Below are 16,619 nucleotides of genomic sequence, written 5' to 3'. Positions count from 1 at the left end.
AGCCTTTCAATCTCATCAACTGTCAGTTGTTTCTCTTAAAGCTGAATTATGTAACTTTTTGTGTTTAAAAAAACAAAACAAACAAACAAAAAAGTTATTTTCAGCCAGGCCACAACTAGAAGTGATGACACAATGTTGATGTAGCCAAATCAGTTCCACTAACATCCTGCTGTATTTTTCACTTTTTGATCTTTTTTCTATTTCATGTCGACCGGTGACATTCCCCGTCACATTTTCCCATTTGTAGAAGCTAACCAACCTGTTTTGAGTTTCTGTAGCAGAAAACATTCACACAGCACACAGTAATTGCTCTGTAAATGAAAACAACCAAGCCAAAAATAATTGCCACAAATTGACTCAGCATCTTTCCAAGGACCCTTTAGGGATCCAACAAGGCGCCTGAGGTCAAATATACAAAGCACAAACGCATTTCACTGATTGGGATCTTTCTGTCTGATATCTTCATTACAAACGCAGACAGGCTTCATTGTGAAAAGCAATAATTGCCGCAAACAATGTCCACACATCTTCCCAAAGACCCCTTAGCTGCCCAACATGGTGCCTGATGTCAAATACACAAAGTTCAGCAACAAATCAATGGTGCCAAAATATGCAGGAATAAAATGGAATTTACAATTGCCTCTTTCAAATAATTTTTTTTTTTTTTTTTTTTTTTTACATGGGGCGTGATATGAAACTGACACTGTTCTGTTGTTGTAATTCAGAAATCCAGCCTAGGGGGAGCAATACAAGTTAATTACAATAGCTTTGAAATGTACAACTTTTTTGTAATCTAATGGAATTGTCCTAAACTCACAAATTGCTTCTTATCAAATTAAAAAGAGATTCTGGTAAAATTCTGACTTTATCACGTGTTATTACAACTAAGTGTATTCTCTGAAATGGGTAACTTTTTATAAAACTGTCTTTTTGAAAACTGTCTTTTTGAAATCTAAAGAAAAGTCTATTCTACTTTGCATATTGCGACTTTATGATACATTAAAATGATGACTTTTTCTCCCAATACTACAATGTTAGTCTCATTATATTGTAATTTAATCCTCATTCAATTACTAATGCGGGCTAGCCGCAATTGAATTGAAATGAGCGGTCGCTAAAGACCGCCTGCAGGTGAGCCATTGCGTTTGATTAAAGGAGGAATTATGGCGCATAATGTTGTGAATGCACTTTATTCATAAGAGTCGCCATATTGTCGGCGGGGGGCTGGGCTGAACTCATCTTTTATTCACAGATGTCAAGAGCAAATCGTTTTCAAAGGCTTGTGAGTGAGGCGCCAGTAGTTGTAGGGTGACAATGCAAAAAAAAAAAGAAAAAGAAAGAAAAGTGCTGTGTCAACCGCTTTTGGAACGTCTGCAGCTTTGTAGCTTGCAGTTTGACAACCTGCTTTCAAGAAAGCCAACAACACAGCAGCACTTTCTCACATCAAAGCTTACATGACTACATCACGCAAACGAAAGCAATTGCGTAATCAGTTGAGCCCCCCCCACCCCCCACCCCCCAAAAGAATGTTTGTAATCTAATGGATTGATTACCAGAATTTTCTAACATTGTTGCTGGTAAAAGTACAGCTTTCTAGCTTTAAGACTTTGCGCTGGCAATTTTTTTTTTTTTTTTTTTTGGAAAGTACTGACTTCAACTGACGTCAAATTAGGAGTTTCGTCTTGAGTGGTGACATTTTCTTATCATATTACAACTATCTACTCATAATCTTACAATTTTACTCTCCTAAAATGACAATTTATTGTAATCAGATTTTTTTCTCATAGAATTAAGACCTTGTGCTCATAAAATTGCAAATTGGTCTTATTTTTTGTCAAATCCATATTTGTTGGTATAAATGGCAACTATAATAACATGATTCTTATGACATGATTACTTTTCGCTAAGTAACCTTTCTTAAAATTACGACTTTATTCAAGCGAAATGTTCTCATCTAATGAGTTACATGATTCCGATGGCTTTGACTTTTTCGTCATGAAAGGACTATTCCCGTAATGCAGTGTTAGGGAAAGAGTCGTGCCGTGAATAGCGGAACTCCATACGCAATTGACCGCCCTAATTTGTTGTGTGTGATCGTCACATTATACACACACAAGCACAAAAATGAATGAGAAGCTTGTGGAGGCTGCTAAAGTGGAAGGAACCGTTGTTATTTCCACCGCCGTTTGAAGTATTTCCACTGGAAAGCTTTTTTTTCTTTTTTTCTACTGACACCGTCCAAAAAAGCTGGTAATAATTTACACGCTATTTCAGCAATGGCGAGGAATTCACTTGAGGGCAGTGTTGCGAGTTAATGACCGGCTCTGCGGCAGGCACCAGTGCCACCTCTGCCACCTCCTCAATTCCTGCCATTGTTGTACCAACGAGGAACTTGCAATTTGCAAATCGTGCACAAGACAAGGACGCGCCATCGCCCAGGTTCACATTTACGCTCGCTCGTTCAACACGCAATCCATCAAAATGCCGTACGGCGAAGCCAGTGCATCCCGCATGCCTAAATCAACCATTCAGGGCTATACTCCACCCTCCCCCTCCCACCCCCTTAGGAAAAAAAAACTAAATCAAAGGAGCAGCAAATGAATACAATCTCATTTCCCTACAAGCACAGTGTGGAACATGTGCGTGGAATGGCGCCAGAACGTTTGCCACAGCAATCAATACAAGACTACTGCGGCAGTCCCAGGCCTGTCAGTGTGCCTGTGTGTGTGTGTGTGTGCGTGTGTGCGTGTGTGTGTGTGTGTGTCAGCTGGGAGGAAAAGAGAGGTCAGAAGAAATCAAAGGTGATTATAAAAGCGCATTAACAATGTGATCCAGAAATATTGGCCAAGCTTGCGGCGGGTACAACTCCACAGAAAATGCATGGATGGAGACAACCACGTTATGATTGCTTAGGATACTTTGCATTAAGGACCAAAGTTAAAAAAAAAAAAAAAAAGGAATTTTAAAAATATATTAAAATAAGTCAATTAAACCCCAAAAACTGCATCATCATTGACAACCTGTAATTGTTCATGGGCACGGTGTATGAAGGGCAAAAGATTGAAAAAATAATTGATTTTATCTAATTATATAATATATTTTTTGTTATTATTATTATTATTATTATTTATGCATTTTTTAAATTTCATATCAATAATAAGAAATAGAGAAATACTGTACAAATAAAACATCTTTAATTGCATTAAAAATATTTATGAATTTAAATAATAATTAAATCAATATACGACATGAAGGTGTATCCCCGCTTATTCAAAGATATTTGGAGTTAAAACATGAGTTTCTTTTTCCACGCTATCATACTGGGTGTCCATCCACTGTATTAAAGAATTATGTGTGTGTAGATTTTCAGTCGTCCGGGTCACGCTACTCGACTAAGGTCAAATTGAACCGGACTGCTCTCGTTTGTGTTTTTCTTGATTTGGGAAAACGTTGAAAAACGACTTGCATGGGCGACGATGCTTTTGGGCTAGCGATCCGTTTGTGAAAGTGTTGCGAGAGCGTGCCCGTCGGTTAATGCCTGCCCCACGATTCGTCATAACGGCCCAGCGGCTTGGCACAAAAGGCGGTTTAAAGAGCGAAGGGGGGGGGGGGGGGGGGGGGGGGGCGCCTCAACTGGTGGCGGCGGGCGGGGCCGGTAAATAGGGTTGGCTTGGCCCCCCGGAATGACGAAATGAACAAAGAAGAATAACAGCCCCCCACCCCCACCCCTGGACTTTATAGTTAACTCGTATTAAAGACGTCAACGCCTGCCGTGCAAAGTGAAAACTGAAGCCAGGCTGATAAGAAGGCGTCATAAAAGTTGCTATGAAAGTTATGTAAGTCAAGTTGTCATTCTCACTACTATGTAAACGCGAGGGCTGCTCTTGTACAGTCTGACATATGGCGCTTGGGTAATATCAACAAATATTTGTCCAAAAGCCTTGCCGTTGATGAAAGTCTCGTTCAAATATTTACACAAATATGACAAAAGCAACTGTTTTACGGTTTGTTATGCTAAACTCGGAGAGATTCTCAACAGCCCCACTTGCTACTCTTAACAAATTAGGACGTTTTCCCTCCCGAGACAGTCAGTCAGTATTACATCTTTATGCTCAAAAAATGACCAAATAAATTCTTTGAAAGTTATGATAGTATTGCATCTTCATTCTCCTAAAAGTAAAACATTACTTTTATAAAATGACAATTTCTGTATTTAAGATTTTTTTTTTTTTTTTTTTTAATCCCATCATTTTATAACTGGTCCATTATATTCTCAACAAAATGACACGTTCACTATTTTCTCATTCCCATCAATATTCCAAATTTCACAATTTTTCTCTCATGAAATTATGGCTGTTTCTCATTTTACGAGTTCGTTCTTGTAACATTACTACAACTTTGTAATACTGAGATTTTTTTGGGGGGTGAAATTCTCACAAACTTAAATTTTTTGTCTCATAATATTACACTTTTTATTGACAATGACAATTTATTTTGCCCTGATGAAATGCAGACATTTCTTACAAATTTGGGATTTTTTTCTCATCATATTAAACTTCTTTTTTAAATATCAAGATGTCTTTTTCTCGTAAACTTGACTTTCCACTTCTTATTTCTTGTACATTTCCCCCCCCCCATTAAATGATGACTTTTTCTAGTATTTGTTTGACTGCATGTTTCTTATAATAGTGCGACTATTCCCGTAGTAGTCTCACTTGTATGGTAATCTTTTCAGGCTGACAATAACAGAGTGCGCTGCAGTGAATCATTGCTATTCCTTTTTTTCTTTTTTGCCAGCTGGAATTAACGCTGGCTGCCTTTAAAAGCAACTGACCTCCAACCCAGTGTAACAGAAGCAAAAAAAAAAAAAAAAAAAACCCACAGTGGGTCACGGGTTGGTCATAAAAAGAACATGCTTAAGAGCACAAAAGGCGGCATGAGAAACCAACCCGCAGGAAATGACATCACAGAGTGAATTGATAATTTAATTGTGGCAACTGAATTTGACGCAAAGTAAGAATTGTTGTGAGAGGGGGGAGGGACAACGTTGTCATGTGCCCCATTCACGGTGCTCATTAAAGGCCAATTAAAAAAAGAATGTAGCACACTTCCTGTGAGACACAATGTTGTCAAGCTGATATCCACGGGGGTCAGCGGGCAAATCTCAGACGGCTTCGGGTTACACATTTACACGAGCGAACGACTCTCTGGCCATTAATCGAGCCCACGTGAGGACGCTAAAAATGTCATTCCTCCTACTGACGTCCTCACATTTTCCCACACGGGCACACTGAGAAGAAAGCTGGGGATTTTTTTATTTTTTTATCTTATAAATCATGACATTATTTTTGTAACATAACAGTTCATTTCCCAGCAACTGGCAATTTAACATTTGTACTTTAGCCTCGTCACATTACGAATTTTCTGACAAGTTCAAGGGCGAGGGTTGACAATCTAAGTATTTCACAATAACGTGTCAAGAAGGTGAGGGTTAATTTGCGTGGGAGTTCATCATGAGCGAAGAATATAGCCGCATGCATTGTTTACGTTTTTATAATCTGCCCTCTGCCATTGTCTTTCCGGTTGGATTTTTCTAACAATGAGAAATAGTGACTACCGCCGCCGATGGTGTGGAAGGGTATTACATCTTATGCATGCGATTGCGCAGAAGGTACTTCAGCGTCGCTGTCTGTCTGTTGCGGTGTGTTTCGCTAGCGTGACGTGCCGACAGGCGGCCCGTTGCCACAGGGGGTAAGCGTCTGTCACTGTTGGCCAACGTCGGTTTGGTGTACCTAGGCCTTTACACATAACATAAGCTTTAGCAGGAGCTTTATGCCCCTTCCATCCGCAGCGGATGCCCAGGCGGCGGTCCATCACTGCAAATTTCCACTAGCTTCATGATGCTTTGCAAAACGCCATGGAAGGGCTAACAAGACTAGCATCAGCATTTATATGGATGGATAGAAACAGCGGATATCGGCCAATTTTTTGGGGTCGATTTTTGGGGGTGAATGTTTGGATGCCATCATCTTTGTCTTCTGTTGTAATGTGTTGAGAAAAAAAATCTGCATAAATCGGCCGCTTTTAAAATCGGCCAATGAGATCATCCGGCCGATTAATCAGTTGGGCTCTCTGATGATAACCTTATTACTGTAATCAGAGGCATAGCCATAACTTTTTCAGTGGGGTGGGCAGGCTGCCACGATATCTCACTGAGGACTGGCCATAAGCACGTGCACATGCGCACACATGTACATTCGCATTCTAACACCCTCTATAACTGAGAAGTCATTGTTCATCATATCATCCACAGTCAGAGTTTCATCAACTAAAATGCAGACATATCCAGGATCTTGCTCAACACAATCACAATACAAGCACAAAAAAAAAAGTTGTGCTGAGCTTCACTAAATGATGCCATTTTATTTGCCGTTGTTTTGCTTTGAGTCTACTTCTTTCATTCACTGATGAGCATTTGCTAGCTAACATCCAAACAGTGCAGACACCTTTTTGCATACAGCGATTGATGGCCCATTACAACAACAACAACAAAAATGCAGCTTTTTACTTAGGCTTGCTCCTGCTTGTATCACGACTGTGTTGAGGTTGTGGGGATATATGTGCCTTTGATTTCATGGTTGCTTGCCACGGTGTGAAAGTCATGATTTCGATTGACATTAACTGCCAATCAAACATTCTTTTCTCAAGATAAATTATTTGAGAGTTTGCATTCAGATCAATTGTAGGTTTGTTCTGTAAATATGTAGTTAATAATAATGATTTTTTTTCTTTTTATAAACAAATCCAAATGTTCCCCTCAATGTAGGGTGGCCAGTGAGTGAAGCTCCGCCACTGATTGTAATATTACATCTTTTTTCTACTACATTTCTCCAACATTACAACTAAATCGTCATAAAATTGCCATTCTTTGTAGAATCTTGCAAGGTTTTTTTCCATTTTCGACAGCTCCACGCCATTAACCTGTCCTCACGAACAACACCAAACGTAAGTAATGTGAGCTTCCGAATAGCTGAAAATGTAATTCCCCCTTGCCGTGTTGACATTTTCCCAGAGTGGCAAGTTTCAACAGCCCTCCTCCCCTTCCTCGCTAATGTTTGTATTTTGGATTACACGTTGCATCTGTAAACGCTCAGCGCTGACTCAGATTAGCGTCACGGGGCAAAGTCGGCGCTTGGCGAAGGTCGCGAAGGCCTCCCGTGGCTTGTCGGGACCAGTCCACCCCCCCCCCCCCCCGTGCTGTAATACAGCCGACAGTAAAGACTTCCCGTTCACTAGATGCACTTGAACGCATCTCACCGCACCCCTACACACGTAAAAATGCTCTTCAAAGCGAGAAGGCCATGTGATGCAAGCTGCTGAATAATTCATGCAAAGCCAGAAGAGGGAGGAAATTGCTTTTTGGCATCATATCGTCTTTTTTTTTTTTTTTTTTTTTTGCCCTGTCATCATTTTTCCTCAAAGAGGAGGATTCTTTTCTCTTTTGTTGTGTCCACATCAAACGTTATTTGCTTGACAGAGTCGGAGTGATAAGATAGTTTACGAACGCACGCACACAGAAAGGAATGTAAGCTCGGCTTAATATACACGACACACAAATCAGGGAAAATATGCCTCGCCAGAGACTTCTTTGCTATTTGTGCTTTTTTTGTGTGTGATGATAACAGCAGAGCAGGAAATGGAATTTATGCAATCTAGCGCCTCATGATTGCGATAAATTTGTCTTTCTGTTTCAATAGATTAGATGTTATTCATGTTATATTTCCCAACGTTCTGAAGACTGACACTTTTTTCCCGTAATGTTTTACTTATGATCATGTTTTTTTCCCCAGAAATTTACAACTTTATTTTTGCAACATGTTTTACATTTTTCTCGTAATATTGCGACTTTATTCCTGCAACATGTATAACTTTTTCTAGGTGTCTTGTTACATTTTCCTTGTAATATTTAAAATTGTTGCTCTTGTTTTTCGTATTCTGACTTGAGCCTCAAACTGTTACCGCAAAACCATCCTTGCCACAATTTGGTGACTACGGTATTATAAATGTCCACTATTGTCGTAATATTATGACCGTTTTTCCTCATGAAATTACTGTTTATTTTTGTAACTGTCAACTTTGTTCGCAAAAAAAAAATCTCTTTAACATTTGTATGTATACACTAAATGATTGTTTAATTAATTATAATTAAAGGAATTATTTAAAAAACTAAAAAATGAGCAGGAATTATTGTTTTGTTTTGTCTGTTGGACTAGTGCAGACATTTTTGTCCAAAATTGCTGACTTAAAAAGTATTTTATCATTTTTATTTTTGTTAGTCATTTTTGTCCTTATCTAATTCATTCATTGTAAAAAATTTAAAAAAAATACTAAAATAACCTTTATACAAGTATATTTAATATACATTTTTATCAAATAACTAATATTACATTTAAACCGTAAGTGTATTATCATTTTATCATCAGAATTAAGTATTCCAATTTCCCCCCCCCTTCATCCTCATCATCAAGGTTGCCTACACCGCTAACATGAAAACGTTTTTCCTGATGGCGACAGATTGACGGAGGATATTCCATTTTACTATAAACAGAAGTTCATTATTTTTACGCTTGCGTGTACACACAAGAATGGTGTTATGGTGACAGTCTAATCATGGAAAAGATTATTTCCATAATTCCCTATTGGGTGGCTTGAAAATGTCTGCACTGGACCTTTAATCTTCCACTGTAGCAGGCGGAAGGGGTTGGGGGGGGGGGGGGCCTGAGCTATTGCACAAAAGTGTGCCTTTAAGTGATTCCTAAATAATTGCAGCGTGTTAAAGGCCAATCAGACATTTGCAGGGGAGGAATGCGAGCTGCTTCTTGTGGAGATGATACCCGGGGCTCATAATAGGCATCGGAGCGACAAAGATGATGGCTTGTGTAAGCTGCGGCGGGGGCCATAAATAGCCATGTTTCTCATGAAAGGGAAACGTGATAGGCGCGCTTATTACTCAAGAGGAAAGAATGCAAGTAAACCTTGAGCGGAAGACTTCGAGTACAAACACGGCTTTCTTTGTGCAACGCTCGCACACATAAACAAGACAAGAGAATCAGCCACTAAAGAAGAGGGAGGGTGGGAGGGAGGGAGGAATGTGCATGCAGAGGAGGTCCATTAAAGTGCTGTTGCAATATGAGAGCCAAAACAAAAACATGAGTACAGTATTGGGGAGAAGACGGGGATGGACTTGGCTTACGAGATCCCAACATGAATGTTTCGACATTGTGCCAATGCCAATTGTTTCAACTGGCAAAATACATTCAACAGGTGCCAAACTCAAGGCCCGCGGACCGGATATGGTCCGCGGGCCTTGAGTTTCATCATTTTGGGCGGCCCACTAAAGCAAATCAAGTGTGTGAACTGTTTGTTGTTCATTGGATTTGTTTTCATTTTGGCAGAACATTTGAACTAAATCATAAGTTGTCTTCCCTTTTCATTAGGGATGGGCAAAGAGCGATACCAAATATCAGTACCGGGCCTAGTTCAATGTACTCATCAAGGCTGCCGATTCCAGCCATCGATACTGATGGAATAATCAATAAGACTAATCGATTCTAACAATATTCAAAAGTTGACAGCTCAACTTTACACATTTACTTGCTTTCATTAACAGAATAAAATCATGTTATGATTCAGCGCATTAATAAGGTCTATTTTTCCTGTTGACAGGCAACTTAGCTAGTTGACTTCAACTATGTACCAAGAGTATATTTTGTAATAATGCTTTGGTGCAGAAGGAACCAATTTCCAGATTAATTTGCGCCTATACTGCTCAGTCAGCTCATTGTTTTGTTAATTGCATCACTCATGGCTCTTTGTGTGGGGACGATGATGTAACTAGTCTTTTTCTGTTGTGAAATATTGAAGTCTTTTTGTCTGGTGAATGGGTCGGTCGGGCAAGCGCAGACTTTGATGTCCACGCCTGGCTGCGACAACAGGTCCGTACTATTTTATTCAATGACAGCATCATTAAATCGCAATTTTTTTAGCCCGTTAAATCAGAAATTGAACATGATTTTGGGGTGGTGTTGTGTAAATGTGACTGTGCAACAGCAGATGACAGCAATAAATGGGATAGTACCAGCTTGAATGATGTGATGATGTGTTTGGTAACACAAGCAAGACACCATTTTTTATTTCCTGAAAAGTAGCCATTTTGGAGATGCTTTTGCCCAACAGCAACAAATATGTAAAAATACGATGAGGTGACTATACCAACGTACAATGGCAATGTTCCGATAACTTAAGAGGATGGATGTTGCTAATGACACAAAAAACATCAGGGCAGTAAGGAGGTCCTTGGTTTACTGAGGCGTTGACATACAACACCAAAACCATCACAAGTCCGTGAGTGTCAGTTGTGCCGTTGCAGCGAGTGTATGAATGAGCATGTTACGTGTTTGTTTTGTTAACATTTGTTCAACAAAATGAAAGTGCCTCGACAGCTATGTCTACCCTTGACCACCTGTGGGTGGTTACAATTTGTTTTAACTATCTGTTCTAGGCTACATTAAATTAGCTAACAATGTTTACTTTACAGTTTTCGGTTGTGTAAACTAGTTCTGCCTTGCCAGAGACGCATTGCAATTTATCTTCCATTTTAACGGTAACATGATCCCAGACTTTGGACATTCTCTGTCTTCACACTCTTGCTACATGAGTCTGAGGTAACAGTCTGTGTAAAATCTGTGAAAACATGCAATATATTGGCAAATCTGCAATATTTATACAAATCAGTGATTACGTTGAGAACGGAATGTACAAGTGTCGTCGGTATATGACGTCAGAGCTACAAAATACGACACAGAGAATCAACGTTACGAACGGTGCCAAATACAAACAACAGTCGTTACGACAGACCCGACATACGACGCAAAGTTCAACGGTACTGACAGCACAAAAGACATAACAGGGAGTGATTTGTTTACCACGTCGAGGTCCGACGTAACGCTACGTGCATATATTGTATGAACACGCATAGGGTCATGACAGGTTACGCCGCGTTCCGACTTACGTCCAACTGTACAGTCGTCGCTAACACACATCCACACCATCTGCAAAACATGCAGCACATTCACGTCTATTATGCAATTTCCGCCCGACTAACGTTCACAAAATTGCATGATGCTTTTTTTTTTTCAAGCGTGGTACTGGATTTATTCCCACGCCGAACGCTCGGCAAGTGCACACGCAGCACAATAGTGACAAAAAAACGGCAAAGCACACACCGCCAAGCCAACTAATTAATGCACTAAATATGCCAGGGATCGGAATGGAGAGCGGAGGGAGGGAGAAGGAGGAGAAGGGGGGCGTTGGAGACAATTAAAGTCGCCGCTGATGAATAAATATGCGCCCCTTACCTCTCCGTGGGAGACGCCGCGTCCCTGGGGAGTGTCCTCGGGTAGGAAATAAAGTTTGGAGCTGGACAAAAGTTGTCTGCTCGTCCTCTCCTCCCAGAGAAGCTGCAGCTCGGCGACGCACACGGGCTCGTCCGGCTTGCAGCGCACCAAGAAAAAGTCCCCCAGCGACAGGATCCGAGCCTCGGCGTCCCGGCTCGCAAATTTGAAGGCTTTGTAGAATATATACGGTCCGTGTAAGCCGCAAGACGAGCCCACCCACTGTGGAGAGAAAACACAAACAAATAAGAACACGGGCTCAACAAACATGTCACTCACGCTCGTCGTCTGTTTATTTTGCCCGCATGCTAAGCTATTAATAGCCGTTAAACAGACGGCGAGGTTTGACGCGGATGCGACCGACGCCGAACGGACGATAAATGTCAAAGTTTGGCGGCGGCTGGGCGTTTTGGACGCGGGGCGACCGCGCGGATGGACGCGGCGGGGGCGAAGGCAGAAAGCGGGCTGAAAAGCCGAAGGGCTCCGCGGCGGCGGTTTTATTACCTTGAGTGAGTTCGGCTCCATCGCGACGTTCTGAATTGATTCAAGTCAACACGCTCTCCAAACTTGCTGGCTTGAATGGATCGCCGCAGGTCCTGCAAGGTGCACACAGCGAGACACTTCAAAATAGCGCCCGCTGGACTTTCAACAACCGTTTAAAATGTGTCCTTTCGAGTTCACGTGATGCGTTTCAACATATTTGCCATGTCTGATTCATTACGTAGTGTTTTTTTGCACATTATGCTAATTTTTTTGTCTTGCTATTAACTCATACATCACTGTGGACACGATATCTCGCCCGAATCAAGACCGTTTCTAATATATCTTACAAATCCTAATATTGTTTTGCTTAGTAGTACTAAATATGACTCACCGCAATTTATCCACCTCGAAAGCTTATTGTACGTCGATTGTACGCATTTTTTGAAGCGCCGCCCGTGTATGTGCCTTCCAGGACTTGAGTAAAAGAGAGTGAGTATGAAAGCCCATTTCTCACAGACACACACGCACGCGCGCGCACACACGCACACACACACACACTGGCAGGCTGTGGATGCCGACAAGAAACAATGTTACATGAAAGTTAATAGGCCCATCAAATGGTTCCTCAAAAGGCAATGAGAGACTCGTGATGTTCCGCCTTTTCTTTGCTTTTTTCCCCCCCTCACAACTGAAAGTTTGCAACCAATTTGATTTTATTGTCCTAGCAGGAAATAAACAGCTTCATATTTGCAGCAATTGGTGTCAGTCAGAAGAAAACCTTAAACAACCTCACCCCTGGTTAGCTTCTATGCCGGATATAAATATACCAGGTTGTTATTAATAATGTGTCGTTCCTTTAATCTCTGATATCTGTGTTTTCATATTTATATAACCCATTTTGAGGCGTGTTACGTTTCTTCTTTTGTCAGCACAGGATGATGTATTGGCTGTTTATTCTGCACTAGCCACTGTGCCCACAGGGCGGCGCCGTTTTTCTACAAGTCATGCACACGCACGCGTAAGTATGCGCGCAAACACGCGTGCACACAAGCCACTGGCAATGTAGATTATGCAACACGTTTTTTTTTTTATATCGCAGCCCAGTAAATTGACATAACTTGCTCGAGTGGATCATACAGACAGACAGACAGATCAGGGTGGGCCTGAATATTTCTCTCACTGAGCACAAGCCTCCTGTCCTGACATCTTATTTTCAAATAAAATGACAAATGAAATAATATGAAGTTCAGATCTTCCTTAGACAACCACAATTATGCCATTCTTAATATTCAATAATAAAAAAACTACAACAAAACGCAAACCAAAAAATAATTTAATAATTAAAAAATATACAATAATTATAATTTAAAAATATACACTTTTTCAAGAATCTCACTGGGTGGGCAGTCAGTGAATCTGGCTCCACCCCTGGCACTAGCTAGCTAGCTGGCTCAACTTTTATGCTACACCCACAGCTTCACTTATGATGGTTGTGAACTGAGTATACAAATAATGCATAATTGTCCAACAATAACAACTGAAAAAAGACACTTTATTGGCACTGTATTGTGTTGTTTCAGATTAAACGGTGGATTTTGGAGAAGCTGTTGGTTGTTCGCCACAAATCATTCTTAGAACCGACATCATCAAACTTTCTCTTAAATAAGGACTTGAATGGTAAATATCTTGTTTATAGCTAGCTATTGTCGTTAATGCTCCCTGGTTCATGTTTCTCCATGTTGTGCCACTGTCCCGTTTTTGTTTTGTTTTTTTTGCCTTATAAATCTTCAGGATATCAACCACGGTTGACTTTACCACCCCACCTATGTACTTCTTATGTCATGTCATCATCTGCGGGGACGGAAAAAAGTTTTGACAAGGAGTAGAAGGATATGTATTCAAGTCGACAGTAAAATAAATTCTCAGGTAGACATAACCTGAAAAATGTACTTATGTACAGTAACAGAATCGTTAGCCTAATCGCGTAATAGCAATATTGAACGTTTCCGTAAAACCAAAAGACAACCACAAATCGACTCAACCTTTGACCTGGATAACTGAGAATCACCCGTTTTTAACATTTGCAAGCACCTTAGTATTTTATCTGTATTGACATTGTGACACGAAGTTAAAAACGGCTCTGGCAATTCTGCTTTTAGGCTAACGACTCGTTACTTGGCACCACTGGTTGAAGACGATGGCGGTAAAACGTGTGACAACAGCATTGCTATTCCCGCTGAGCAGCGTGCGTCCGATGCAACTCGTCTTAGCGTTATCTGCTCTTGATTTCCTTCACTGCGTTCGTAGCAGCTCAATCAATGGGCCTTCATCAACGTGAATGGCGGCGTCCGTAATGAAGTCGCCCCTAGCTTAAATCAACGGCAGCACTCCAGCTCTTATCGCCAGTGTTTTCCGCATGTCGCCCGTTGAAAATATCTGTCTGGATATTGACGAGAACGTGCGCCTGGGGGGAGCCCCTTTATTGGGGGGGAAGGGGCTGTCTGGGAATTTTGGAAGAGGAAAGGGGAGCTTCAATCCCTGCCAAATGAATGAGAAAGTAGCGGCCTTTAAATGCAACCACACATGGGACTCTTACCTCAGGCTCATACATTGCTAACAAGCCTGCTTTTATTGTGCTCTTCTATTTTGATATATTTGGAATGTTGTTCTTTGGGAAAGGCTACAAAAAGGAGCAGGAAAAGAAACATCAATAAAAGACGCTCGCACTTCACACTTTTTGGAGACTGCAGACACGATAACGATCCTGTGCAGAGAACTGAGGTTTCTTTTCAACAAGTGATGGATCAATACCAAAATCATTGTTGGCTATTAGTGCCGTATAGTATCATATAGTTACTCTGAAAAAAATCTCCGATACTTTATTCACCGATACTGGATTTCTACAACTTAAAGGTAAAGTCAGGTCCAAAATGTTATTTACGATAATTTGCTCTATGTCCCCCCCACTAGTCTAAAGACGGCATTCAGATTAATATTGTGTTTGTGGAATATGAATTAAGCAACTAAATCCACCTGTTTGTGTCCGTCTCAGGGGGCGGCCATTTTGCCACTTGCTGTCGACTGAAAATGACATTACAGTGCCTAAGGGCTCAGGTAACGACCAATCGTAGCTCACCTGTTTTCTGGGTTTGGTCGTGTGAGGCTCGCAAGATTCTGTCTTCAAAATGGAAATGGCCAATACATGTCAAGCCAGTGCTTGGTTTTAGTTAAGGGTTTGAAACCAGAGTTCCAAGTTGGGGTTTCAAGCCTGTGTTGGTCTGTTAATCAAGGGTTAGGGTTTTGTGGCAGGGTTAGGGTTAAAAATCAAGGTTCAAAATTGCTGCTTCAGGTAGGGGTGAGGTTTTAAACAAGTAGGCTTTCAAGACAAGATTAGGGTTTCAAATGAGTGTTTTAAGCCTGTGCTATAGGGTTTCAAGAGTGTCAAGTCGGGAATAAATTCCAAGTTAGAGTTTCAAAACTGGCCTCGGGTTTCAAATGAGACTTTTCAGTCCTGGGAACTCTTTCAAGCCAGAGTTGCTGTTTTATGTTAGAGTTTCAAATTAGGCTTTTAAACTTGGATTAGGGTTTCAAAAAAGGTTTAGCGTTTCAAAGTAGGGTTTCAAGCCTGGGATAGGGTTTCAAACAAGAGTTAGGGTTCCAAGGCAGGGTTGGGGTATGAAGATAGGGTTTCAAAACAGCGTTAAGGATTCAAATGAGGGCTACAGTTCCCATTTAGGGTTTCAAACAAGAGTTTCTATTTTAAAACGTGGTTTAAGATTGGGTATGGCTCAAAAACACTGGCTAGTGTTTCAACGTTGAGTTTCAAGATAGGGTTTTGAATCCATCCATCCATTATCTTAACCCGCTTCTCCTCAGTAGGGTCGCGGGCGTGCTGGAGCCTATCCCAGCTGTCTTCGGGCAGTACACAAACTGGTTCATTTTTCTAAGTAGGGTTTGGAGACAAGGCTAGAGTTTGAAGTGAGTGTTTCAAAATCAAGACAGGGACAAGGTTAGCATTTCAAACGAGTGTTTTAAGCTTGTGTTTTGGCGTAGGGGAGTGTGTGGTGCTACTGCAACGATCAACAGAATGCAAAAACGCAACACAATCCAAAAGCGCGCCTGTGTGGTGTACAAGACGTGTCGTTTAGCGGACGGTAAACGGAGATCACGTGAGTGACTAATTTTAGCCTGTTGGACTCATTAGAAGGCGCCGTTCCATTTCTCGGTCGAATTAGACGAGTTCGAGGGGCCGCTTTTAATCAGCGCTTGAGTTGGCGTTGGCGATGCTTCTTCGCGAGCCTCCTGCGGGGCGTCGCGGGCCGCAGCTCATACATGATGCGAGTGATGCCGCCATCCTCGCCACCACATCAAAAAAGACCACATGCGACTGCTTTGCTAAACAGACGCACGCACGCACACACTCGCCTGGTTTGTTGCATAATTTACGCTGCGATCTGACCTCAATCACAGCACACTGTCATGCACGCGGGAGGGAAAGGCAAATCTTCTCTGCCCGGCTGCCATGACAATGAGCGACGCGCCGTGTGGGTGTGCGCACAGTATCAATTCGCATGCGTCAAATTGGATCACGTGGCGGCTTTCGGTGAGCGCAAACGTCATCGCGTGCAGGAGGGAAAAGGAATTGGGGTGGTCAGGCACTAATAGAAAGTGCCTAAATGACAA

General features: G+C 41.4%; 1 protein-coding gene across 3 annotated transcripts in view; it reads right to left on the bottom strand.

The window, feature by feature from the left end:
* Positions 1 to 16,619, bottom strand: part of arid5b (AT-rich interaction domain 5B) — a 121,016-nt gene that overhangs the window by 86,857 nt on the left and 17,540 nt on the right. For 2 of the 3 annotated variants that reach the window (XM_086044573.1, XM_086044574.1), the window contains exons 5-6: positions 11,958 to 12,049; positions 11,418 to 11,675 (exon numbers count right to left, since the gene is read on the bottom strand). In XM_086044573.1, coding sequence (XP_085900699.1) covers positions 11,418 to 11,675; positions 11,958 to 11,978 — 279 coding nt within the window. In that variant the 5' untranslated portion in view covers positions 11,979 to 12,049. Of the gene's footprint in view, positions 1 to 11,417; positions 11,676 to 11,957; positions 12,050 to 12,327; positions 12,410 to 16,619 lie in introns of those variants that run through there. The other variant, XM_086044575.1, reaches the window with a different exon arrangement.

This window comes from Filicampus tigris, chromosome 11 (assembly GCF_054856515.1).
Source record: "Filicampus tigris isolate MCC_2025a chromosome 11, RoL_Ftig_1.0, whole genome shotgun sequence".
NCBI classification, from domain to species: Eukaryota; Metazoa; Chordata; class Actinopteri; order Syngnathiformes; family Syngnathidae; genus Filicampus; species Filicampus tigris.
The sequence above is the reverse complement of the archived record's forward strand: the minus strand, read 5'-3'. Positions and strand labels throughout refer to the sequence as shown.